Source organism: Cygnus olor, chromosome 23, assembly GCF_009769625.2.
Source record: "Cygnus olor isolate bCygOlo1 chromosome 23, bCygOlo1.pri.v2, whole genome shotgun sequence".
Lineage (NCBI taxonomy): Eukaryota > Metazoa > Chordata > Aves > Anseriformes > Anatidae > Cygnus > Cygnus olor.
The window spans coordinates 7,218,445-7,242,814 of NC_049191.1; the positions used below are offsets into that span (position 1 = coordinate 7,218,445).

Consider the following 24,370-nt stretch of genomic DNA (forward strand, 5'->3'; position numbering starts at 1 on the left):
AGCAGAGCAAGACACCTTTTTGTGCATCATCTATTTAAAAATACCTTTCTTCAAGTTTTAGCCCTACATGCAGGCCCATCCTCCTGCTGTTCCTAGCCTGCAGCTTCAGTTTGATTCATCAGCTGAGTTGAAGGAAAGTTGTTAGAAAGATAAGGCTCACCAGGAGCTGCAGATCTCAGAAATGATGCTTCCATCTCAGCAGCCTGTGTGACTGGTGTGTGGAGCCTGCGGCCATGGGGACCGTGCTCCACTGCTTTGGCAAGGGACGGATTCATCTCTATGGGAGGCCGAGCTGGGTGCTGCTGCCTGTGCTGGACACAGGAATGTGGCTGCTGCCTTGCCCAGGGCTGAGGCAGCCACACAGAGATTCCATCTGGACCTGCTGCTTCCCCTCTGCTCCTCTGCGTGCTGAACACAGCCAGGGCATGATGCAGGAGAGATTTGTGACTGGGGCAAGTGGAATCTGAATGCCTGGAGGTGAGCAGGATGGAGGTGCCTGTGTGCTTCCAAGGGCTGAGGGCTGCCTGGACACAGCCCTTCAGTAGCTCAGCCATGGTCCGTTCAGACCTGGCCTCTGCCCCACAGCACCGTCACTCTGTCTGGCCTCAGACACAGAGGGGTAGGGCAGGCTGGCACATGGGAGGTGTGCAATGGGGACAGCCTGGGCAGGACGGACTGAAGCATTGGTCCAGCCAGGACAGCACCATGGCAGAGCCAAGGGTCTGTGCCTTTGCCTGCCCTCAGCACCATCAGCATGGGCAGGGCAGGGCTAGGAGCCACCAGGCCGTGACAGGCCATGGGTGACAGGAATTGGGCTGTCACAGCAGCTCATCAGTCTGTTTACACGGACTGGAAAGCTGCCAGCAGCAAGTATCTGGAGCAGGAACTTACCACTGCTAGAAGCAGAAGTGAAAACCATGCAGAAGTGAAAGCAGAGCCCAGAGCTGTCTTAGTTCACTCCCTGCAGAGGACCCCGGAGCACGCAGCAGCACAGGCATGGAGCCCCTCTCCTTCCAGGAATACATCTGCTCCCTGGACCCCACCACCCTACCCCGCATCCTCAGGATATGCTCTGGTGTCTACTTCCAAGGTAAGTGCTGGGTGCCCGCTGACGCAAAGGAGTGCCCCAAGGCTGTGCCACCTCCCCGTGGCCCTGAGAGATGAAGCCCTGACCGGTGTAATTTCCTCTGCTGATGGCCATGTTGGTGGTGAAATGGAGTCAGAAATTAGCAAATGCTGGATTTCTGGGTCTCCCAAAAAAATGGGAATGCACAGTGGGATCCTGCCCACTGTGCCAACACCAATGTGGAAGATACTACCAGGACTTGTGAGATTTCTAGCACTAGGTCACACTGACTTTTAAAGAGCAGGAGAAGCAGTGGTCTAATTCTTTTTCCCTGTAGCTCAGCAGAGATGGATGCTTAGCTCTCCCAAAGAGCCTTTACCCTTGATAACATCTTAAATTTGCTAAATGAGTAAAACTGCCACCGTTCATTGAAACAACAGCAGTTAACATGTTTAGCAGTTGCTGGTAGTTGTGGTGAGGAGGCTGGAGCAGGGTGTTTGTCATGAGTCCATCCCAGAGGGGGGAGAAGTTTTAGGCTGCAAAATGTTTGGTAGCAGCTCATTGAGTGCAGAAATTCAGGGTCAGAAGGGTTCATTGCTCGTGGTGGACGGTATCATGGCATGGCAGCATAGTCTGAGGAGCTCCTGCTCCATGAAAGGCAGCGTGTCCCAAGACATACTTACTCTGTCCCTTCGCAGTGTAGTCAAGTACCAACTCTTTCCCACAGCTTGGAAATGGTGTTTGCATTTGGCATCCAATTACATTGTTCAGTCTCCAGCCATTCCTGTTGTACTCTTCTGCACTGTTTATCTCCTCTGTTATGACATCTGCACCATTATCAGCACTGAAAGCTTTCCAGGGCATGGATTGTACAAGCTTCTAGGTATTTCCGACTGCTTAGAAATAAGTGTCAGCACAACAAGGACCCCTTGGCCAGCTCTTCCAGGGCTCCCAGCTACATATTTCCTTGGCTGCTGGTGGATGGTGTTAGACCCTCACAGGCAGATGATTATGCACCGGGGGTTAGTCAGCATTGCACCCTGCAGATGTGTTATCTTGCAGAGATAATGTTTCTTAAACATTTTGAGTTGAATATTTCTGGATTTCCTGCCATTACTTCTGGCTTTCTGTTTTGGGGACTGCAGGGGGGCGGGGAGGGTGTCTCCAAGAACTTCAACAAAACTCCTGCCACTCTCAGCCCTTTCTCAGGCTCCTCCCTCAGCCAAACACTCTTCATGTCCTCCACATTCTTGCTAATATTTTCTGTTGCAACTGCTGTGGCTTGATGCTACGATGGAGCTGAGGAGCAACTCAGGTTCCTACACAGACCAGCCACAAGCCTCCTCATGCAAAGCCCGTGTCCCACTGCCACCCAAGGGAGCCAATCATGCCGGGCATGTGGGGTTTCACAAGGTCTCTGCACCATGGCACAAGGCATGGCTGTGCTGCGGGCAGTGCAGCCCCACTGTGTGCTTCCTCTAATTTCAGATCATGCCCTCGATACTGTCATGGTGTGGCTGGAGGAGGGGGACCAGTGCTTGCATACTGCAAGAGACTTTCTGATGCTTTCTAGCTTTCGTTCACCTCTTCCTAGTTATTTTTCCATAGTAATTTCCACATTGAGGTTCTCCCTCTCCTGAGGAAGAGGTCCCAGGGGCAGGCGCTCTGCGGCTGTTCCCACCTTGCTGTTTCCCCTAAACTCTGCAGAGCTGTGCTCGTTGCTGCAGCTGTGCCTGTAGCCATGCTGTCCCCCTTGAGCACAGGGATGCCAGCCTGCCGACAGCAGTGTCTCCAGCCTTGGCTCCCTCTGTCCTGCCCAAGCCTGCCAGCATGGCTGTGCATGTCAGTACATCACGCCATGGTGTTTCGAGTTTGACCAGTACGTGGGGCTGCCAGAGGCGTCAGCTCAGCCCGCTCACCCAGGTGACCCATTCAGCTCCCTCTCTGCCACCACTGAGCCTGCAGACCAGCTCTGTCCTGACCCATGCAGCTGCCGGCCCTCCTCCCTGTCCATACAGGCCCTCCATGGCCCCCTTCAGCATCCTGGGGACCCCCAGCCCCACCACAGCTCCAGAGTCCTGTGACTCCCCCAGGAACGTTGGTGCACAGCAGCCGTGCCCTGGAAGCATTTCCACACCATGCAAGCGCTTCCTACATTTCTGCAGGAAGCTGATCCTTGCATAATCCCAAAAGCTGGTGCCACCTGCAGCGGGAAGCTCACACCACCCTCTACCCCGGCCACATCCGGCTCCCTCCAGTTTCCCCTGCCCATGGGAAGAGTTAAACCAAAGAGCTCCAAGTGTGTGCATGAGCGGCCTGAAGTGTCTGCTCATGCTCACCCCCAGTCAGGACCATGTGCACCAGGACACTCGAGCTCAGCCCTCTGCCGCAAAGGACAAAGCCTGAACCAGGGACAGGCTACAGCTTAGCCTCTCGGCACTGCCATGGGACTTCATTACAGATGACCTAACACAGGCCGCCACCATGTAAGTGGTATTTGTCAGTGACACAGACCATGCCGAGACTATTTGTGGTGGGAACTGCCAAGCTCACAGCATCAGTGGTGTTGGCAGGGACCTCTTGTGACCATGCAGGCCAAACCCCTACCCATGCTGAGCCAGTGGCACGGCACCACATCCAGGCAGCTTTTGAAGATCTCCAAGGAAGGAGACTCAATGAAGTCTCTGGGCAAGCTGTACCAATGCCAGACCACCAACACAATAAAACAAGTCTTCTTAAGTTCATAGGAAGTCCTTAGAACTTAAGAGTTTATTCCCATCCATCGGCAGGACTTTGAACATCTCCTTGTTGAACTTCATGAGGTTCCTGTCCTCACGCTTGTCCTTTAGCCAATTGAGTCCCCTCTTGGCCAGCAGCACGACCCCATGGTGTATCAGCCAGTCCTCCCGGTTTTGTGTCATCTGGAAAACTGCTGAGCTTGTTCTCTGCCCCATCATTCAGATTATTAATGAAGATTTCGAGCAAGACTGGACACAGTATTGACATCTGGGCTACACCACCAGTTACTGGCTTCCAAGTAGACTTTGTGCTACTGATCACCACCCTCTGGGCCCATAACCCAGTTTTCGGTCCAGCACAGCAGGCACTTGTCTAACCCATACTTCATCTGCCTCTCTATGAGGATGTGATGGGAGACATGCCAAAATTTTTGGTGCCAAAAACCTTACTGAAGTTAAGGTAAACACCACCCACCGCTCTCCCCTTGTCCACCAAGCCTAACACCTCATTGTAGAAGGTGATCAGGTTGGTTAAGCACAATATGATCCCCTTTTGATAATCTATGCTAATCTCAATCAGCAAAGCTTTTCATACTGTTTCTCACAGTATCGTTCTGGACAAAATATCCAGCATACATCTAGACAAGTACACCACACAATGAGTGAACAATTAGATGGTGGGTTAGGTTCAAAGTGTTATTGTAAATGGGGTTACATCAGGCTGGTCCCTAGCAGAGTTCCTCAGGGCTCCATTCTGGGGCCAATTCTCCTCAATATTTTTATAAATGATCTGGATGCAGACTCAAATGCATACTAAGTTTGCATGTGACATTAAGTTAGGAGTAGATGTTGACTCCCTTGAGGCTAGCGAGAAGTTGCAGAGAGATCTATACAAACTAGAGGGCACATACCACTGTATGAAGTTTAACAAGAGCAAGTGCTGGATTCTGCACCTGGGAAGGGGCAACCCTGGCTATACGTACAGACTGGGGAATGAGAGACTGGAGAACAGCCCTGCAGAAAGGGGTCTGGGGTTCTGTTTGCCAGCAAGTTGAATCTGGGTCATCAGCGTGCCCTGGCAGGCAAAAGAGCCAACCATACCCTGGGGTGCATCAGGCACGGCACTGCTAGCCGGTCAAGGGAAGGGATCGTACTGCTCTGCTCTGCGCTGGTGCGGCCTCACTTCAAGTACTGTGTGCAGTTTTGGGCACCACAATATAAGGACATAAAACCATTAGAGAGCATCCAAAGGAGGGCTATGAAGATGGTGAAGGGTCTAGAGGGCAAGACATATGAGGAGCGGCTGAGGTCCTTTGGTTTGTTGAGCCCAGAGCAGAGCAGGCCGACGGGAGGCCTCATGGCGGCCTGCAGCTCCCTCATGAGGGGAGCAGAGGGGCAGGTGCTGAGCTCTGCTCTCTGAGGACAGCGACAGGACCCAAGGCAACAGCATGGAGCTGGGACAGGGGAGGGTCAGGCTGGATATCAGGAAAAAGTTCTTCACCGAGGGGGTGGTCGGCCACTGGCACAGGCTCCCTAAGGACTTGGTCATAGCACTGAGCCTGCCAGAGTTATAGAAGTGTTTGGACACTGCACTTAGATACATGGTCTGATTTTTTTGGGTGGTCCTGTGTTGGAGCCAGGAGTGAGATCTGATGAGCCTTTTGGGTCCCTTCCAACTCAGGATATTTATTGATTATGTGATTCAATCACCTTTTCATCTTTCATGTGTCTGGAAATGATTTCCTGAATTAGGTGTTCCATCCCAGGGCTTGAGGGGAGAGTGACTGGCCTGTAGGTTCCTCTCTTGTTCTTCATGAACATAGAAGTGGCATTTGCTTTTTCTAGTCTTCTTGATTGCCCAGGACCTCTCAAAGATAATTGAGAGACTGTGTCAGCACTCATGGGTGCATCCCATGAGGCCCCACAGACTTACATATGTCCCGTTTGTTAAGATCTCCATGGCCTGATCATCCTCCACCAAAAGTAGGTCTTCTTTGCCTTCTTTTCCTCTGGTCTCAGGGAGATTCCTGAAGGCCAGTCTTACTCTGGTAAAGGCTGAGACCAAGTAGGCATTGAGTAACTTGGCCTTCTCCTTGTCCTTTGTCACCAGGTCCACTGCCACATTCAGCAGCAGGCCCACATTTTCCCCAGTCTTCCCTTTGTTGTTGATGTACTTGTAAGAAGCTCTTGTTGCGCTTCACATCCCTTGCCAGATTCAGTTCCGGGTGGGCTTTGGCTTTCGTAACCCCAACCCTGCCTTCTAGACCATATCTCTATATTCCTCTTTGGTCACCTTCCCCTGCTGCCACCTCTCACAGGACTCCTGTGTATCTCTGACTTCAGTCAGGATCTCCTAGTGTTAGATGGAAGCACCAACCACCTGCAGATGTTCTGGAGACAGGAAAGGACAGCTTAGAGGAAATTTAAAGGTCTGAATCTAAAACCCATCTTTCTGTCATTCTGTGTGTTGTTAACAAAGATTAACAACAGTTAAAAAATGCTAGTAGAGGCAGAGTCTTCCAGGAAATCCTGATGGATGCTGGTTGCTCAGCCCTCTCCAGCTGTGCTGAGCTCCACTACACTTGGCACTAGGGTGTCCAGCTGCAGCCCCACTTGTGCGGGGCAGCAGCAGCAGCAGAGAGTGTGGCCTTGTGTGATCCAGAGCAATCTCTGCCCACTGGTAATCAAAGCATGTGGGCTCAAAATTAATCGGCCAAGAAGAAATAAACCCATTTGTGAACAGCTTGCAAGCAGCAGCTGATGGGCTTGGCAGCAGTTGCTTCCTGCACTGCTCCCAGAGCACAAGTGCCCATGCTGATGGGTGACGGCTCCCTGTCCCCATGCTCTGAGAGGACAGGATAACAGAGTTGCTGGAGCCACTCCACAGCCACATGTGACCCAGCTGGGCTGTCTGGGGCCATGTGGGACACCTGCACCCCACAGCCCAGCCTCAGCACAGTGGCTGTCAATGACAACATGTCCCTCCTCTCCCTGCAGGGTCCGTGTATGAGATCGCAGGCAATGAGTGCTGCTTGTCAACTGGTGACCTGCTGAAAATCACAGCTGTCACGCTGCAAAAGGTTGTCTGTGAGAATGTGCACACGGGGCAGACAACGGAGCTGCTGCCAACATTTAAGGGTGAGCAAGGACACCCTGCCCCAGCCCACCACAACCGAGCCCCGTGGCACCCCACGGGGCCCTCCTCCCTGGGAGCCCTTTGCACCTGCCAGGGTCTCAGCCTTGCCCTCCCACAGGTCTTTTCCAGCCCTCCCCAGATCTGGGGCCATGCCCCATGCCACAGGGACCCTTCCTGGAGGGTGGCATGAAGAAGGGCCTGACGCTGCACCAGGCGCTGGAGTGGGGGGGCAAGCAGAGACAGCCCCTACGGTGCCCCACCATCGGCCCCCACGCCCTGCTCCTGAGCCCCGTCTACGAGGTGCAGGCCACCATGAACCGTGAGTCCTGCTGTGGGGTCAAGCAGGGGTGCTGGGGGGTGAGGGGTGGGGGGGGGCCTTACACAGGTTTGTTGTTAGGGCCCTGACACAGGCAGCGTGGGTGGTCACAGGCAGGGTGGGCACAAAGTGAGGTTCTCCACAGCATGGAGAGAGGCCGAGCACAAGATCAGGGTGGCTCTGCCCCTGCAGTGCGAAGGGACGAGGTGAAGATCCCCTCCACGCTGGAGGTGGACGTGGAGGATGTAACAGAGGAGTCGCAGGACGTTCACTTCTCCCGGCCACTGCTGCTGAGCGAGGTGCTGGGGATGGAGGAGGTGCTGCCGACACAGGCCGAGATCCTGGAGGGGCCCCGCAGTGCCACCATCTTTGAGAGCGCCTGGGTCCCCCGCCTGCGGAAGGGACAGCGGCTGCAGATCCACAGCTGCTCCCACACCTGGAGGGTCCTGGCCTCTGCCCGCAGCGGCACCCGCCGTTTCCTTCTCTCCAGTGCCTACCAGGGCCGCTTCAGGCGGCGGCCCCGGCAGTTTGCAGGGGTGCAGGAGCTGGCAGCCAGCCTGCAGCCTGGCCAGCAGCTGCACGTGGTGGCAACACAGGACTGTGAGGGCCGCGAGGACGACGTGCCCCCACTCAGTGTGGGTGACCGGCTGGAGGCCCGGCAGCTACTACTGGCTGGTGGCAGCACCCGGCTCCTGTGCCTCCGCCATAGTGAGGAGGAGGATGAGAAGGAGGAGGGCGAGGAGCTGCTGCTGCCACTGGATCTGGGGGGCAGCTTTGTGGAGGAGGCGTGTGACAGCAAGAAGTACAGGCTGACGGAGCTGGTGGAGCTGCTGCCACTGCCATGCGACGTCCGGGTGGTGGCCACAGACCCGGCCCTGGAGAGGGATGTGCTGGGCTCCTTCCCTGCACTGCGGCTGGAGGCCCGCATCACCCAGCCCTTTTTGATCAGCAGCTTCTGTGAGGAGCCAGATAAGGGCTTTGAGATCCCGCCCCAGTGGTTGGACCTCACCCTTGTCCTCACTGAGGAGCCCGTCCACTCCCAGGCCCCCTCCACACACTGCTCCCATGTGGAGGAGCTGACTGAGGCCTTCTACTACAAGCTGCTGGCGCAGCTGCCGGGTGGCTCAGCCCCGCCACCCCCACGGCCCCCCAAGCCGAAGGCGGCTGGTAGAGATGTGCAGGTGCAGCCATGCCCTGCCCCAGAGCAGAAGGACAGGGCACACTCCAGGGGAAAGCGCTCCCTGGCCCCCAGCCCCACCACCAGCTCCCAGACACGCCTGGCTCCTCCACTGCCGCCGCCTTTGGTCCTTCCCCAGAAGGCGAAGAGCCTCACTACCCATCGGAGCACCCCCAATGAGTACAGCCCACGCCCCCGTCTGCTGGCAGCTCCCTGGTCCCACAAGGCTCCCAGTAACACAGGTGAGGGGATGGGGCCCCCAGTAGCAATAGCGGGTTCTGTGTATTATTTGTATTGTCGTGGGGCACTGCTGGCCATGAGGTATCTGGGGCTGTCCCCATGGGGACATGAGGCAAGGATGTTCTGCTGGGGAGACCGGCACCCACATACCCAACCCCAGACCAGCTGAGTTTCCGTGGGTGGCTGCCCCATCCCTTGTCCCACACATGGGCCATGGCATGAGGGAAAACAAGGTCTGGCCTCCAGGGCTATTGAGAAATGAACACTGTACACGAGCACTTGGCCTTGACCTGCTATCAAATGCAGAATGTTCCTGCCCCACAGATTGCAAGGGACCCGTGGCACTGGAAAGCCAGTGTCTATAGTGGCGAGAAGCCCTTTTCCTTCTAGGTGCTTGGTCCCATACTCGCTGGGGCTACTGCTGAGTCCTGGTGCAGGTACTCCTCCTGCACCACCACACCAGGGAGGAGGGGAGGGCAGGCTGAGGCATCCCCCTATAGGGTTTCCACCATGCTCCAGCTCCATTTATGTACATAGTCTGTGCTTCTCTCTTGCAGACATGGAGAAAAGCAGTGATGAACATGACTATGAAGTCATTGAAGAAGACATTCAAAAGACAATTCACAAAATGCAGACTGTTTTTCCTTTCTAATCATCTGGTTTCTGGAAGCTGTCCAGCCTCTGAATTTTCTTAGATCTTGTATTAAATTAAGGCCATTAAATAGCCTATTAAATAAAGGCTAAATACAACCTTAGGGGTCCACAGCACAATTTCCAATTGCCTCGATGATGCAAATAATATGTCCCCCTTTCCTTGAATGCATCCTGGTCTGCGTTAGCAGAGGAGTGGCCAGCAGGTCAAGGGAGGGGCTTGTCCCCCCTCTGCTCTGCCCCTGTGAGGCCCTACTAGTGAAGACTCCAGTCCTGCATCCAGGTCTGGGGTCCCCAGCACAAGAAGGATGTGGGGCTGTTAGAGCTGGTCCAGAGGACCATGAAGATGATCAAGGGGCTGGAGCACCTCTGCTATGAAGAAAGGCTGAGAGATCTGGGGCTGTTCAGCCTACAGAAGAGAAGGCTCTGGGGTCACCTCACTGCAGCTTTTCAGTACTTAAAGGGGACTTATAGAAAGGATGGAGAACAACTTTTTGCTTGGGCAATGACAGGACAAGGGGGAATGGTTTTAAACTAAAAGTGGGGAGATTTAGATCAGAGGTTAGTAGGAAATTCTTCACTGTAAGGGTAGTAAGGCACTGGAACAGGTTGCCCAGAAAAGTTGTGGATGCCCCATCCCTGGAGGTGTTCGAGGCCAGGTTGGATGAGGCCCTGAGCAACCTGATCTAGTGGGTGGCATCCCTGCTGGTGGCAGGGGGATTGGAACTGGATGATCTTTAATGTCCCTTCCAACCTCAGCCCCATATGATTCTATGAATGCAAGCAGCCCATATGCCTGAGGAACAGCCACATACACAGACTAAATCCCTCCTGCTCTGCTGTAGCTGGCTGTTGTGCGATGGATTGCGTCCTCTGCTGTCACTCGTGGGACTCTCCAACTGCACCAGAGCAGCAAACAGTTGGGCAACCATCCTGGGAACTGAGCAGTCACCAAGATGTCATTGAGATGCTGGCCAAGGCCCTAGAACATGTATCTCACTCTGCTCCTATGCACTAATATCATCCACGCACTTTCTGCATAATAGCTTGGCTGGATCCTAAGGATGTGCTGTGCTCATAGCCATTTCAAACTGAAAAGTTCTAGAACTAATTCTTCTGTTGCAGTTGCTTTGCTGGAATCTACCAAAGGCTCATGAACCAGCATCAGCAGCTTTCTATACATCCTACTCCTACTGGACGAAGCATTGCCATCCTGCCTGACTGCTGCAGTGCCAGGCAGCACCAACACAGGGCAATTTCCAGACCTCGCTACTTCAGATTAGAAGCGGGTACAAATCAGAGCTGGAAAATAAGTTTTTCAATTCCTTTACTAGTAAACTTTTTTTTTTTTGTTAAGTGTAATTTTGGGTTGTTTTTCAGTTCATGTCATTCCTCACCTAGGGTCTAGAGCAGATTTACAAAGTTGCAGAGAGCATCTCCTCCCTTCCAAACTTGCTAAAGCCCTACATGGGATTTGGGCTGGTTTCCTTCTCTTTATTTTCACCCTGTGATTTACTGTCAGTATCAGGGTTCTCTCCTCAAATCACAGCATTGTGACTAAGACACTGACTCTTGCTGTTGAGATCATTTCACTGAATACTCATCAAAGCAAGAACTCATCTCTCCTGCAAACAAGCACTATCACCATTTACAGCACCTAAACATTATGTGCAAAGCTTCAACCAAGCAACCCACTGCAGTCACCCCAGAACACAATTTTTGGTTGCCCTGGAGGAAGAGTAATTGTTGAACTATGGCTGAGGAGGATGAAGAGAGGAGCAGGAGCTTGGATTTCACCCTTAGCTCACTCATAGCTTTAAACAGGCATTTTTCAAAGCAACAAACACTTCTGTCCCCAGCAGATCCAAACCCTACACCAAATTGTCCTGATAGCCAGACAAAAGCAGATGTCCTTTGATGCTTTGAAGAAAAAGCCAACTGGGGCCTAGGTAAAGAATTAAACCCTCTACAGCTGAAGACATTTTAACACTCCACTCACAAGCATTTCATATAGTCCTACAACTACTCTCTTTACTGCAGGCAATTCCAGTCATCTTCACTTCCAAAAATAATCATTTTCTTCCTAATCTGCACACCACCTGCAAAATTGAAATTATAGTACTTCCGGCTTCTAGGTCTGCAAGTCTCCATAGCAATCGTCACTTGTTACACATCCATAGTATGATTTAGCCCCAAAAGTACACCACGGACTACAGCTGTGCCACCATCTGAACCTGCGCAGGATACCTTGATTTTGCTACAGCATCAACAACGTAAGCAGATGCCGGTGTCACAAATGGGAAGACAGGGAAGAACTGCTTTTCCAAAGCCAGGTCACCTCATCCCTCTCAGATATAAAAATCTGAACTGAGATCCATAGTTTGCAACTCCCACGGAAGCCAGCTGACAAGCAGGGAGCACAAGCCATTGACGGCATGTGCTTTCTCCAGTAGGTCCCATACCACAGTGAAAGCAGCAAGCAGCTCTCAAAGGACAGGTCAACACAGCGCAGCAAACCAGGCTCCTATCTGGTGGACAGCAAGCACATTTCAGTTTTATCAGCCGTTAGTTTGAAAGATCCTGGGTCCTGCTTTTCAGCAACGCTAAACACATTTGCCACAGAAACCATGCATCCTCTTTGTGAGACCAGCTATGTTCTTTACAGGTTCATTGTGAACAATGCTTCTGAGTATTTATTAACTACTCAAATGTTCCCATTGACAATTGCAGAACAATTCCCAGGAGGTAGTTTTCAGCTTTGCATTTTATACAATGTGAAGCACGTAATGAATGAGAACAGATATTCCGAAGCAGCTGTCAACAGCATGCTGCCTCTCTGAGCAAAACAGGATTGTGCAGAGAAAGATGCAAATTTGTTACCTCCACACCGATGCATCACCACTATCCACATTGCTGCTTCCTAACTCAGTGTTTTCCTCTGTGATGTCTTAAACAAACAAATCCCACCGCAACTTGTTACATGATGTAATTCATTTCAGCTTCACCTAAGTGCTTTTGGTGGCAGAAATGATCCTGGCTCCACTTAAAACACTGATACAACTTGTAGTTTCTTTCAGTAGAATTATTTAATGTTTTCATGTCCAGATGTTTGTATCAGTTTGACTTTTTAAACCAATTTACCAAGTTAAGAAAATTTAAACCAGTTTAAGAAAAAATATGTATAGTTAACTAAATCCTTGGAAAGCATGGGCTATGTTTTTACCCACACATCTAAGTCTTATCAGCACGTTTTCTTTCTTTAGGGAAGAACAAAAGCCTCTAGAGCTACACGAACATGCAAGACTAGCCAAGTTAAATTTTTATTGGATACAAAATTCAAGAGCTCCAGTAATAAGATTACCTCATAGTACAAATATAGATTTAAATGCACAAACTAAACTAATTACAAATCTAGTCATGATTACTGTACATTAGTGGAATATTATGCTTGGCTACCCACTTTGTGAATTAAATGGAATGAAAGGTGTGGTAGTAGAAACAGCTCCAGAAACAAAAGTCAGTATGCCCACAACAAGATTAGAAAGTTTTTTTTTTTCTTTCTAACAGTCATTCTACTAAGAGACAAAAACAAACTGAAGGCTCTGAAGCTTTGAGTTCAGTTTTCCCATATTCGCTTATGCTTCCATCACATGGTCATGGCACAGTAATCAAGTCCAGTGAACAGAATCCTCCTACATGTTCTGCTTGTCCTTGAGTTCCAACGTGTAGGCACTCACAGAATAACTGTGACTCTTACAGACTAGAAAGAGCAAAGATCACCTTCTACATTGCAAAGCTCGGCAGGTTAACTTGAAACACAGACAAGCATCTGCTTAAAAACAAATCCAGCTAGAAAGAACTTCACTCAGCATCCGTAGACTTATAGTGATCATCATCCACAGTGGAGTAGATGTGTCCCTCGCTGCTAAGGAATTCAACTGCTTGCCTTTGAAGAAAAAAAGTCAATTGCTAAGTAGTCCACGTCAACACTTTTCTCTCAGGTATTTCCTATCTACAGCACCCCTTTCCCACTGTTCCTTTCCAGCATCTTCCAAGGGATGCTCCCAGTGACTGTATCTTGTTAGCAATTAAAGAGCTGCTCCACCATTTAGTAGGTACAGACTTTGAAAGCTATGTCAGTATGATCCCCCAGCAACGCTCAGTCTCTGAGAACAGAGAAGGCCACCACTCTCAGCATTTTTTTTCCAGATAAAAGCAGAACCTATGGCTCTGGTTCAAACAGGACAGAACACAGGAATATAACAGACATTAATACTGTCTTTAAATTTCACTGTTCTTATAACTTCTCCCTGATACTGAGAAGAAACAGCTAAGAAGAAAAACAAAACCAAACACCACCATCCCCCACTGTATTCCAAAATTTTGTTTGGGATGTAGAGAGAGAGAAAAATTGTCCTTGAACAGGAAAAAATACTGCTGAAGCACACCCAGGTACCTATTGCTTTGCTACTGAGCTACTGAACAGCTTGTTTTGAAAACAGAGAGTGATGCACTTTATCATCACTTCAACAGACAATGTCTCGTTCTAAACCGTTTCACAGAAGAATTCAAAAGCTCAGGCTCACTACTACATGAAATTACCAGCCCTGTTTAAAAAGTAGGGATCTAGGCTTGCCCACTATTTTCTTGTTTACCTCCTTTTATCAGTCTCCGTGAAGGACTACCCATATTTCAAGCACATCCTTTGTTTCTACACACTTACTTGATTGTTGACATGCTGACATTGTGGAGCTGAAGTTTCAGCTCTTGAAGACTCATACCTTCTGGGACAGGGCAGTTTTTAATCAGGTTCAGCACCTGGAAGAACATGAACTACACCATTAGCACACAGTTACGCTTCTCTATCTACATTAGACAGCAAGGTCAAGGAAGAATTACCAATCTTCAAAGAATAATCACTGCTTTATCCTACATCACCCTGCAGCAGCATCCACTGCAATAGCCGTCTCTGGAGAAGCTGCTTGCACCCACCTGACTCTGATGTGCTGTGAGTCCATTCACTGGCAGACTGCCACCTCCACCATAGCCCCCCATGTCACCTATCCCAGCAGAGGTAAATGACTGAGGTGCTCTTGATGCTGCCTGCAATTACAAGAGTAGAACAACTGTGGTTACACAGGCTGCTGTAAACCCAGGGCATGAAAGACTCAGCGTTATGTATCAGAGAGACAGTAATTAAAAATAGATTTCCAGAAGAAACCAATGGGAATTGACTGCAACACAATGTCTCTCCACGGAAGCCAGGACTCCTGTTACACCCTCACTGTAGCTCTTCAACAGTTGCAGAATTTCCATCCCCACAACCTGTATACAATTTCCCCAACGAACCAAGAGTTCACTCTCTTTGGGAGATGAACAATAATCCCGTAACGGCTAGCATGAAGTCATGATCTTGAAATACATACCATAAGATTTTTTCTGAGGATCATATGCGCATTAACAATCTCTAGTATGTGCGTGGTGAACTCATTCATGTTTTCCAGAGGCATGATCTTAAATGCCACCAAGCTTTTCTTATTCTTTCAGAGATTAAAAAAAATAGAAAAAGAAAAAACAAGTACAATTAACAATATACAATTAACATGACAGCAACAGAATGTGCTTAATCATTCTAGCCAGGAACAGGGACAGTGGTGGGTAGGGAGTTTTTCTGCACGTAACAAGCATCAAAGTTTTTGGACTTAATTTTTCATATGTGATCATGCAAAGCAGTGCAGGACAGGACAGCTTCTCTTTTAAACGGCTAGTAACTAACTGCACTCTGCTTTAACACATGCAGCATTATTTAAACGGTGACTGTTATGAGGCAACTCTGCTACATAATATGCTGCAGGAAGCATCCCCATTACCCAGATCATGGTTTAAGCTCTAGAGGACAAGCATCCAATAACCTGGTGGCCAGTACTCTTTTCCACTGAAAATAATTCACTGATAAACAGTGGCATTTTAAATGCATCTTCCATCCTTTCCATTTAGTAACACTATGAGTGATTCATACAGCAAAGGCAAAAACATTCAAGGATTTGTCCACAGAAAAGGATAATCAAAGATCACAAATAACTGGATATTCTAAAGGGAGCCTACTAACACTTAGCCAGATCCACCAATCCTTCAAGCCACTGCTCCTGCCTCATTACTTGAGGAGTCATATATGACCTCACCTGGAAGGACCGAAGATGACCAGCTACTTTTACGTAAGTTCCTGGAGGTACCACGATATTCTCGCCACCTGCCTCCTTACAGAGAGGAAAAGGAGAAAGCAAGGTGTTGCTATTCACATTTCCATTTCTCAATCATAATCAATGACTTAAGAAAGGTGTAAAGCCTCAAGCAAACACAAATTGTATCCATTCCTATGACCATTAAGAGCAGTTAGGTAAATATAACTGTAAATGAAAAATAGAACTTATTGATAAACATAAAATTAAACTTATGATAAACATGCAGTTAGCCAACAGAACGTCTGCTGAATTACTCTCCCAGAGGTGTTCAACGGAACTCTGCTGTTCACTTGCAAACGTATTTAGATTTAAAGGCTTGCTCCATCTGCATGAGAGTCCAGTGAAAACTAGCAGCATTTCAGGAATCATGCATAGGAAGACGAGACAATGTGCGCTGGTACATGTCTTAATCACAGAGTCACATACAAAATCTCTTTCACTCCCTGATTTTGTATTTCTTATGCAGAAGTATTGAGCATGCATCTCTCAGGACAGCTATGGTTGAGCTTCAGCAGCGAAACTCTAAAAAAGTTATCTGAAGTGATTCATTGCAGAACCACGTATGAATTACAAAACAGGAGAATAATCATGCACAACACCAGTGATCTCTGTTACAGCAACATCTTCCTTGGCTTTCAGAGGCATGTTATTCCCAAAATACTTTTCTAAACAGCTCTCTGTTTTTGTTTGTTTTGAAAACTACTCTCTCCATAGATCCTAAGTGCCTTCCACATAGCAGCCTCGGTAACAAATCTGGCGCTTACATCAGTATCAACCCACTGCCTGACATCCATCGGCGCTGCCGTCATGTCGTCCACCTTGTAGAGAATGTTTGTTGGTGCTTTCTCAGCGTGCCGAATGATCCCCAGAATGGTGACCTGCGTTTGAAGACGGCCGAGTTAGCCGGGGAAGGGCCGGAGGCGAGCGCGTTCCTACTCACGGCCTTCCCGCCGGTCCCCTCGAGGGCCACCCCCGACGCCCACCTGCGAGATCTCCACGTCCCGGATCCTGAAGGTCTCGTCGACCTGCTCGGCCGCCAGCAGCTGCGACACGGTGCAGGGCACGATGTTCTGGGAGCGGGCTCGCTGCAAGGGGAGGGCGGCCCCGTCAGCGCCTCCGGGCACCGGCCGCCCGCCGCGGCCCAGCGCTCCGGGGGCCGGGCGAGGCCCCGCCGCCGGCTTACCTGCTTCTTCTCCGCCTGGGTGCCGCTGGGCGAGCTGAAGCCTCCCGGGGACTGCGCGTAGCCGCCCGCGGGCCCCGAGCTGCCCGCGGGCCCGTAGCCGCCGTCGAAGTTACCTGGGGAGGGAAGGGGAGAGTCCGTCAGGCGGCGGCGACGGGCCCGCCACTAGCGCCGCGAGGGGCCGGGGCCGGGGCCGGGGCCGGGGCCGGGGTCTCGGGGGGCCTCGGGGGGCCCTCGGCGCCTCCCGCCGCCGCCGCCGCCGCCCGGCCCCAGCCCGGCCCCAGCCCGGCCCCCGCCCACCGGGCCCTACCCGCACTGTGCCCGCTCCACATGGCGGCGGTGGCGTCGGCGGCGGCGCTCGAATGGCGGGTGCCCGCCAGCCCGCGCGCCCCGCCCCTCCTGGCGCCCAATCCGCGGGCCCGCTGCGTCGGCCGGCAGCCAATCGTAATCGGCCTTCTTCCGGCTCCTGCCAATGGGGGGGAGGCCGCAGGGAGGCTGGCGGCGCCACGGGGAGGGCGGCGCTGCCCGGCCGCGCCGAGGCGCGCGGCGCTGCGAGGGGGCGGCTCGCCGGCGGCGGGGCGGGGCGGGCAGGGCACTGCTTGGCTCGGCACGGGTGGGCTCGGAAGGGCACGGCTGGGCAGGGCACGGCTGGGCAGGGTACGGCAGTGCTCTGCTTGGCTCGGCTCGGCTGGGCACGGCAGGGCACGGCTCGGCTGGGCAGGGCACGGCACGGCACGGCACGGCTCGGCACGGCACGCCTCTGCTCTGCTCGGTTCGGCAAGGCACGGCTCTGCCCGGATCGGCACGGCACGGCTCGGCTCGGCTGGGCAGGGCAGTGCAGGGCAGGGCTCGGCACGGCAGCCGCTGGCCGGCATGAAGGCGGCCGTGCTCCTCCTGCTGTGGCCGCTGGCCCTGGCAGGTGAGCGGAGGGAGCGCGCCCCGCCGCCCGGCCGGCGGCCCCGAGCGGCGTCGGGGCGCTTCTGGCACGTCACGGACCTGCACTGGGACCCCGAGTACGAGGCGGCGGCGGCGGCCGGGCAGGGCTGCCCCTCGGGCGGCTCGCAGGCCGGGCCGGACGCGGGGCCGTGGGGCAGCTACCTGTGCGACGCGCCCTGGCGCCTGCTCAACTCCTCCGTCTTCGCCATGCGCGGCCTCCTGCGGCGGCCGGACTTCGTCCTGTGGACCGGGTGAGGGCTGGGCGCCGCGGCCGCCTCCCCTGCCCGGTGGCAGCGGCCGGAAAGCCGTGCGGCCGGGAGCGATGCGCCCCGGGCTCCTCTGGCTCGCCTGTTCTGCGTCTCTCTTTTTTTCCCTGACGCCGTGGGAGCTGCCCGCTCGCGTCTGCGTCTGTAGAGAGCAGCTGTGAGGGGAAACCGTCAGATGCTCGAGGAATCGGCAGCGCCGGTTCCGTGGGTGTTCGTGCTCTCGGGTTATGGCTTGATCCCGCCTGCTCCGAGGGTCGCCAGGGCTTGGATGGGAGCCTTTAGGAGGGACCGGGGAGCCGGAGGGCCCGGGCGCGAAGGGTTTTTGGCAGACGTGGGGCTGCCTGTGTGGTAGCCGTTTTGGAGAGATGAGATCTGGATTTGTCTTATAACGTAAACCGGAGGCTCGGAGCAGAGCTGAGCGAAGCTGAGGGAGAGAGCATGGCTGCGAGAAGGCCTCTCGGTGAGAGCTGTGCTCCCGACAGGCCCGTCAGTGAGAAACTAAGTAAACGAAGGGAAGGTGTTGCAATTCACCATCCCTTTCTTTTCCTTTAAATTGTTGCCAGCTCTGGCTGACTTCACACAGAGCGTGAATACCTGAAAAACTTGCAGGTATGGGACGTGCTGTTTGTGTTGGTGCCCCAAACCCTGCCTGTTAGAGGCAGCAGGAGAAGAAGGGTGGAAAACAGCTTGTGGCATTTCTTCAGACTGTCCTGGTTCACAGTGCAGTTGCTAAATTCATTGTTCCTGCTTTATATGTGTACGGAAGATTGTTCCTACTCGGAAATAGTTATGTCATTGGTCTTTATAATTAAAAAGAAAAAATCAAAATAAGAGTCAATTTCCCCCAGTTCTTTGACATTGTTTTGAGTTTTGATCTTCCTCTGTGATGGGCTTGTAATCCTTGATAGCCCAGCATCATCTGCAAATGCCATAAGCATATTAGTGAAAATACTGAAGCGTGCGTCTGCCAGATTTTTGGAGGCAGATCTCAATGATTGCTGCCTTAATGAAGGCATCCATTTGTTTCATTTTCACTGAAAGAGTTGTTATCCTGCTGTTATCTTGAGTACAAACAGATTTGTTTCCCTATTGCTGATCAAATTTTGACCTGAGATTGCAAAATGCTTTCTCTTTTATGATCTCCGATCAGCTGTAGCGTCTATTAAATGCCCTGAAGTAGGGTGAGCCTCCATTTCTTATGCTTGTGTATAGGTTTTTCAAGGTATAATAAAGTGGAGCAAGTTTTCACTTTGAGTGATTCCCTGAAACTCCTTCAATGCTGTGGCTAGCCAGCATAGTGCCGATTCCTACCCCCAAAAGCCTCTGACTTTATCTTCTAAGAGACAAAAAGAGAACAGAGGGCACAAGTGCAAGCTCTCTGCCTCGCTTATCACTTTAAGCATATGTCTTGCTAGACAAAGGCATTGACCATGCTGTTTCTGTTTTTCCAGAGATGATACTCCTCATGTCCCCAACGAGAGTCTTGGAGAAGAAAAGGTTCTGCACATAATTGAAAATCTGACCTCTCTGATAAAACAGGTATTTCCAGGTAGGACTTGAGGGAAAGAAAAGGGGAGAGAAGTACAGAGTTTCATGGGAAGGACTTACCGGTGTGGAGCAATGACAGAATAGGGAATGGAGAGGGCCCAGAAAGGCTGTGGGCGATGACTCCTTTGTCCTCTTGTTAGTTGCTGTATGGAGTGAGGCATGTCTGAACTGAGGCACCTGATGCATTCTGGTTAACACAGAAGACAGGAAAAAAAAGTTTCTGTAATCACTCATTAAGACAAAAAAGCTTGCAAAAATTCTTTTTATCTGTCTCGACAGTGGGGGAAGGAGTGTTACTAATGGTGAGAGCTCATTGATTCATCTGTAAAGCCATGTCTTTGGGTGGCTTGCCCCAGGGAGGGATTGTCTTTGCAGCATTGCATCCCGTCAATGCAACCGTGTGTATGTAGTGTGGGTGATAATGCTCTTATAAAGCTCTCAAGCCATGCTATTCTTTCTGAGTCTGCAAGTGCATTGAAGAGCTTTGATGAGGATGAACTCTGAAACAAGCATGGACTTCTCTGTGCCTCCTTTTCCCTGTCCCTAGATACTAAAGTCTATGCGGCTATGGGCAATCACGACTTCCACCCCAAGAATCAGTTTCCAGGGAATGGGCACAGGATCTACAACCAAACAGCTGAAATGTGGCGTCCCTGGTTGAATGAAGCTTCTATTCCTCTGTTCAGAGCAGGTATAGCACCACTGGCTCATATTGGCAGCACTCTGGAGAACTGGGGCTGGTTCGGAGAATATCACAAGTCATTTTCCCTTCTTTTATGCTCAGAGCAACAGTAGTTTCAGTGAAAGGGTATAATTTAATGCTGATTTCTAGCACTGAGTTCTACTGCATGTGAGAAAAGAAATTTCTTTACGCTTTAATCTCTCCTGCTTTCTTTGAGTTACTGGCAAGTATCCCTGCAGAGGATGCACAGTGGTAAGCTTTGGTGGGGAGGAGAGGGGGGAAATGTGTTCTAAGAAAGCTGTTGGTACAGGCCAGCACCGTGGCTCTCTGCAACTGCCCAGCTCCTGCTCCTGCACATTGTCCTTGTGCAGCATCTACCTTCACCTTGAGAGGCCTAAGAGGGGCAAGAGATGCATAGGGAAGAGTCGCACCAAGTACCCAACTTGGACTGGTCAGAGCGCTGTTGGCGCCTTGTCCAGTGACTCTGCTGTGGCTATTGACAAAGAGCTGAGAGAGATGGAAACACAGGGATGTGGGGTCACGATAGCCAACTGGACCAGACCTCCAGCTCCTTCCCTGATGGTTGCATTTTGCAGGAGCCTTCTACAGTGAGAAGCTGCCCAGCCCAAATACAAGGGGGCGAATGATTGTTCTCAATACCAATCTGTACTATGATCAGAATAGTGAGACAGCTGGCGAGGAAGATCCTGGAGGGCAGTTCCAGTGGCTGGAAGAAACGCTGACCAATGCCTCTAAAGCAGAAGAAATGGTATTAAAATAAACAAACAAACTTCGCAGAGGGCTTCTCCCAGCATGGAAGCTCTTCTTGCCCCTGATCTCCCCTCTGTGCAGTCACCGCCAGCCAGTGCTCTGTAGGAAGTATGGGCTCTGCGTTCAGTGTGGCTGTTCACTTTTGTAGGTCTACATTGTGGGGCACATCCCTCCTGGTTTCTTCGAGAAGAAACGAGGCAAGCCCTGGTTCCGGAGTGATTTTAATAAACGATACTTGAAAATTGTGCAGAAGCACCACAGAGTGATTGCTGCCCAGTTTTTTGGACACCATCACACAGACAGCTTTCGGATGTTTTACAGTGATACAGGTACTGGTTCTGGTCACCCACATCTTTGCATGGTATCTCTGCCAACCCCAATAAAATCACTGTACATGGGAATTTTCAGTGACTGCTAGACAAATGCAGCTGGGAAGCCAGAAGAGGCTTGTTTTTTTATTACTTTCTAAAAAATTTAGTAAAATGCTTTGGTCAACAAAACACGACAATGGCCATGATCCCTACCCCCAACCTGTAGCTCCTGCTCTCCTCCCTGTTTCCCCTCAAATTTTGTAGTTTGCCCTCGATGCCGTGCTGCTGATCTTACTCCATATTGATGGGCTTTGACATTAGCTGAGACATAAGGGAGCGATTACGAACCTTTGCATTGGGTTTGTGGGTAGTGCTCTGGGTGTCCTTTGAGTGTGGTTCTCTTGTGCACCCCTCACTGTAAGAGTCTTCTACAGATGTGGAAAGCCTCTTCTTAGTTGCAGCAGTCCCATGTTCAATTCCTCATGCTGTTCAACGTGCTGGTCTTTAGGCACGCACTGTTGGAACTAGGGCTGGTGACAAAGCTGTTTGCAGGGTGATCTGTTCCTGAGATGCTCGCTGCAGTCTGGAGCAACTTCGAATTCATGGTTTGTTTTGCCCTTTCATTAAGGTTCTCCAATCAATGTCATGTTCTTGGCCCCTGGAGTGACTCCCTGGAAAACAACATTACCTGGAGTGAACAATGGAGCCAACAACCCTGGGATCCGGGTGATTGACTATGATCCCGACACACTTCAAGTGCAGGTAGGGGATCCCCTTGTACTTTGCACTGCAGTTTAGAAGGGTATTTTAATTCCTCCCTGTGGTTTAAACAGGCAGAAGTACAGAATAGAAGAGGCTTTGCTGGAGACAACCTCTAACCAGAAACTTCAGTCTCGTAGCTAGTACAAAGTTTTAGTAAGAGCGTCAGTGAGTGAAGGCAAGGTGACCACATTCAGCTGGTCCAGGCCTCCTGCTGGGATGCATTCCAGGCCAGCACAGGACAGACTTTGCTACGTTCTTTGTGTCTTTAGTTAGTCTCCTTTGATACTTGCTTTACCATGCAGGCGATATGGATTGCAGGACTTCTCTTTGGGAACTGACAGACTTGTTGAACCCCCTCGAAAAAATATGAACTGCCTAGAAGCTTATTTGGGTCCCCTCTAACTGCTGAATTGATTCATTTATAATGGGATCTGAATTTAGGTGAATTGTAGGGTCTGCTTCTGTTTGATTTGTCTCTTACTTGTGAATGGTGTTTTGTGCCTTTCTTTGCAATGGGTTAAAGCAGCCCTGCACATGTTTATAGGATAAGAAATTTATTCTTGTCTGTCCTAAAATACACTGCATAAGGCAAGGGAGCTAGTGAAGCTGAGAGAGAAAGGGCAAGAGACTGAGAACAGAACTTTTGAAAAACTTTATTCTTTAAGTTGCTCATGTTTGAGAAAATAATTTCGTTCAGTAAGTTACACTACTCCAGGCCTCAGCTCTGCCAGTGAACTGTATTGATTATATATACCAGAGTGATTTTTAAAGTAGGCCAGGCACAACATTCCTGATGTTTGGAGATAAAAATCAGACAGAGAAAAGCCATCCCTTCATTCCTTATGAAATAGTAAAAGGGACAATGCTTCTTTTGTGGTGTGTTCTGGAGGCTCTCACTTGCATCGTCTATCCCCAGGTTGATGTCTTGATAGAAAGCCCCTGTTGGGAGATGGCTCGCCCCTCACTGGGCTGGGAGATGTGTTACTTGCTGCCAACCTGTGAATACGCTTCACTCTGTTACACACTGGCATCTGGGAGAAGGGGCTGATAGCATCCTAGGCAAACGTTTCACTCAAGGGCTGATCTTCTGATTTGTCTTTGTTCTGTTTTTCTCACTCTGCAGGATGTGGTGACTTACTACTTGAACTTAACACATGCCAACATGATGGGCCCAATATGGGAGGAAGAGTATAGGCTGACGGAAGCCTTCCAAATCCCAGATGGCTCTGCACACTCCATGCAGACAGTGCTAGAGAGGATATCGAAGGATGCAAAGTACCTACAGCAATATTACGAGTTTAATTCTGTCAAATATGACCTCGACCTGTGTGGGGAGGACTGCCGTGTTGACCATGTTTGTGCCATCAGGGAAATTGATTTTACAAGATATGATGAGTGCGTTAAAACCAACAGCTCTACTACTGCCATCACCAGTGTTTGCCTTTTATTACTCTGCTTGCTCTTAGGGGCTCTTCAGTCCCCAGCAAGCAGTCTCATGAGTTAGATCAAGAATGAATGAGGAGAGGACAGTTTCACAGTGAATTAGTAATTGTGAATGCTTTCGGAATTGAGAACTTATTTGGAAACTATGACAAAATCAGCGTCTTTTACTAAAAGTTCTACGATGTTGACTAGACCACTTCTAGAAAGGCTCGATGTATCAGTGATTGCTATGTTGCCTTTTTGTGCCAGACTGACCTGCATCAGAGGGTTTGTCTTCCTTCCGCTGCGACTTCTGTGGTAGTTGCAGAAATCAGATGAAATCCAGGCTTCCCCGTAAAGTTTAACTTACCTTCCAAATGTATGAGAACTGTGAGCTGCCACATGCTCCTGAGGAGCCTGCTGCCAGCAGAATTCTTCATTTTGGCACACACTCCTCTTCTGAAAAGATGGCAGAAATGGTGGCCTGCAAAGTTTTGGTGGCCTTGTACAGCAGCAGCTTTCCCTCTGGTTTGTGAGCAAAGCCAGGTGGGGTTAGTGCTTCCTTTTACAGTGTATGAATTGCAAACAAGTTTAGGCCATGACATTCACGTGTCAGTGTCCAAGATACGGTTCCAATATAAGCTTGATTTTATTTTTCTTTTTTCCATGCACGTTCTGTGTTCTGTTAACTCTCATACACTTATTTTCTAACTTCAGCTGGGCATTGCAAACTGACCTTGACTACTTCACTGTTAAGAAAGACTTAATGATTTGGTAATTTGCCAGCTTTGGGCTTTGCTCAGCTCCTGTGAGAACCACAAGGGAACAAATACAAAGTAATTCTGGACCTTCCAGGTACAGGTGGATGAGCCAGTGAAGAAATACTCTCATTGTCTGTAAAATGCAGATTCCAGGGGTCTGACTGC

At 50.6% G+C, this 24,370-nt stretch overlaps 3 protein-coding genes across 5 annotated transcripts; 2 read left to right on the forward strand and 1 right to left on the reverse strand.

The window, feature by feature from the left end:
• Positions 1–945: 945 nt before the first annotated feature.
• Positions 946–12,884, forward strand: THEMIS2 (thymocyte selection associated family member 2). The gene is made up of 5 exons (XM_040534995.1): positions 946–1,090; positions 6,802–6,942; positions 7,059–7,259; positions 7,449–8,675; positions 9,231–12,884. The coding sequence occupies exons 1-5, from the start codon at positions 997–999 to the stop codon at positions 9,323–9,325; spliced, it is 1,758 nt and encodes a 585-aa protein (XP_040390929.1). The 5' UTR covers positions 946–996; the 3' UTR covers positions 9,326–12,884.
• Positions 12,621–17,209, reverse strand: RPA2 (replication protein A2). 2 transcript variants are annotated; one of them, XM_040534997.1, is made up of 9 exons: positions 17,063–17,209; positions 16,750–16,862; positions 16,550–16,651; positions 16,331–16,444; positions 15,507–15,581; positions 14,751–14,864; positions 14,317–14,427; positions 14,048–14,142; positions 12,621–13,270 (listed from the first exon to the last, which is right to left on the reverse strand). In XM_040534997.1, the coding sequence occupies exons 1-9, from the start codon at positions 17,076–17,078 to the stop codon at positions 13,186–13,188; spliced, it is 825 nt and encodes a 274-aa protein (XP_040390931.1). In that variant the 5' UTR covers positions 17,079–17,209; the 3' UTR covers positions 12,621–13,185. The 2 variants fall into 2 exon arrangements, with proteins under 2 accessions (XP_040390931.1, XP_040390930.1); XM_040534996.1 differs by having other exon boundaries at positions 17,057–17,209.
• Positions 17,210–17,357: 148 nt separating this feature from the next.
• On the forward strand, positions 17,358–24,093 carry SMPDL3B (sphingomyelin phosphodiesterase acid like 3B). Of its 2 annotated transcripts, none has more exons than XM_040534998.1 (8): positions 17,358–17,472; positions 17,593–17,933; positions 19,400–19,497; positions 20,044–20,187; positions 20,775–20,947; positions 21,098–21,278; positions 21,889–22,022; positions 23,146–24,093. In XM_040534998.1, the coding sequence occupies exons 2-8, from the start codon at positions 17,620–17,622 to the stop codon at positions 23,524–23,526; spliced, it is 1,425 nt and encodes a 474-aa protein (XP_040390932.1). In that variant the 5' UTR covers positions 17,358–17,472; positions 17,593–17,619; the 3' UTR covers positions 23,527–24,093. The 2 variants fall into 2 exon arrangements, with proteins under 2 accessions (XP_040390932.1, XP_040390933.1); XM_040534999.1 differs by lacking the exon at positions 17,358–17,472 and adding an exon at positions 17,489–17,502.
• Positions 24,094–24,370: the final 277 nt, after the last annotated feature.

Coding starts and splice junctions, on each gene's coding strand:
- THEMIS2 (XM_040534995.1), top strand. CDS start 997: ATGGAGCCCCTCTCCTTCCAGGAATACATCTGCTCCCTGGACCCCACC. Junction 1,091..6,801: donor CTCTGGTGTCTACTTCCAAG/GTAAGTGCTGGG, acceptor CTCTCCCTGCAG/GGTCCGTGTATGAGATCGCA. Junction 8,676..9,230: donor CAAGGCTCCCAGTAACACAG/GTGAGGGGATGG, acceptor TCTCTCTTGCAG/ACATGGAGAAAAGCAGTGAT.
- RPA2 (XM_040534996.1), bottom strand. CDS start 17,078: ATGTGGAGCGGGCACAGTGCGG. Junction 14,865..15,506: donor GTCATCTTCGGTCCTTCCAG/GTGAGGTCATAT, acceptor AATCTCTGAAAG/AATAAGAAAAGCTTGGTGGC. Junction 14,428..14,750: donor TCCTCAGAAAAAATCTTATG/GTATGTATTTCA, acceptor TTGTAATTGCAG/GCAGCATCAAGAGCACCTCA.
- SMPDL3B (XM_040534998.1), top strand. CDS start 17,620: ATGAAGGCGGCCGTGCTCCTCCTGCTGTGGCCGCTGGCCCTGGCAGGT. Junction 20,948..21,097: donor CCTCTAAAGCAGAAGAAATG/GTATTAAAATAA, acceptor TCACTTTTGTAG/GTCTACATTGTGGGGCACAT. Junction 21,279..21,888: donor GATGTTTTACAGTGATACAG/GTACTGGTTCTG, acceptor CCTTTCATTAAG/GTTCTCCAATCAATGTCATG.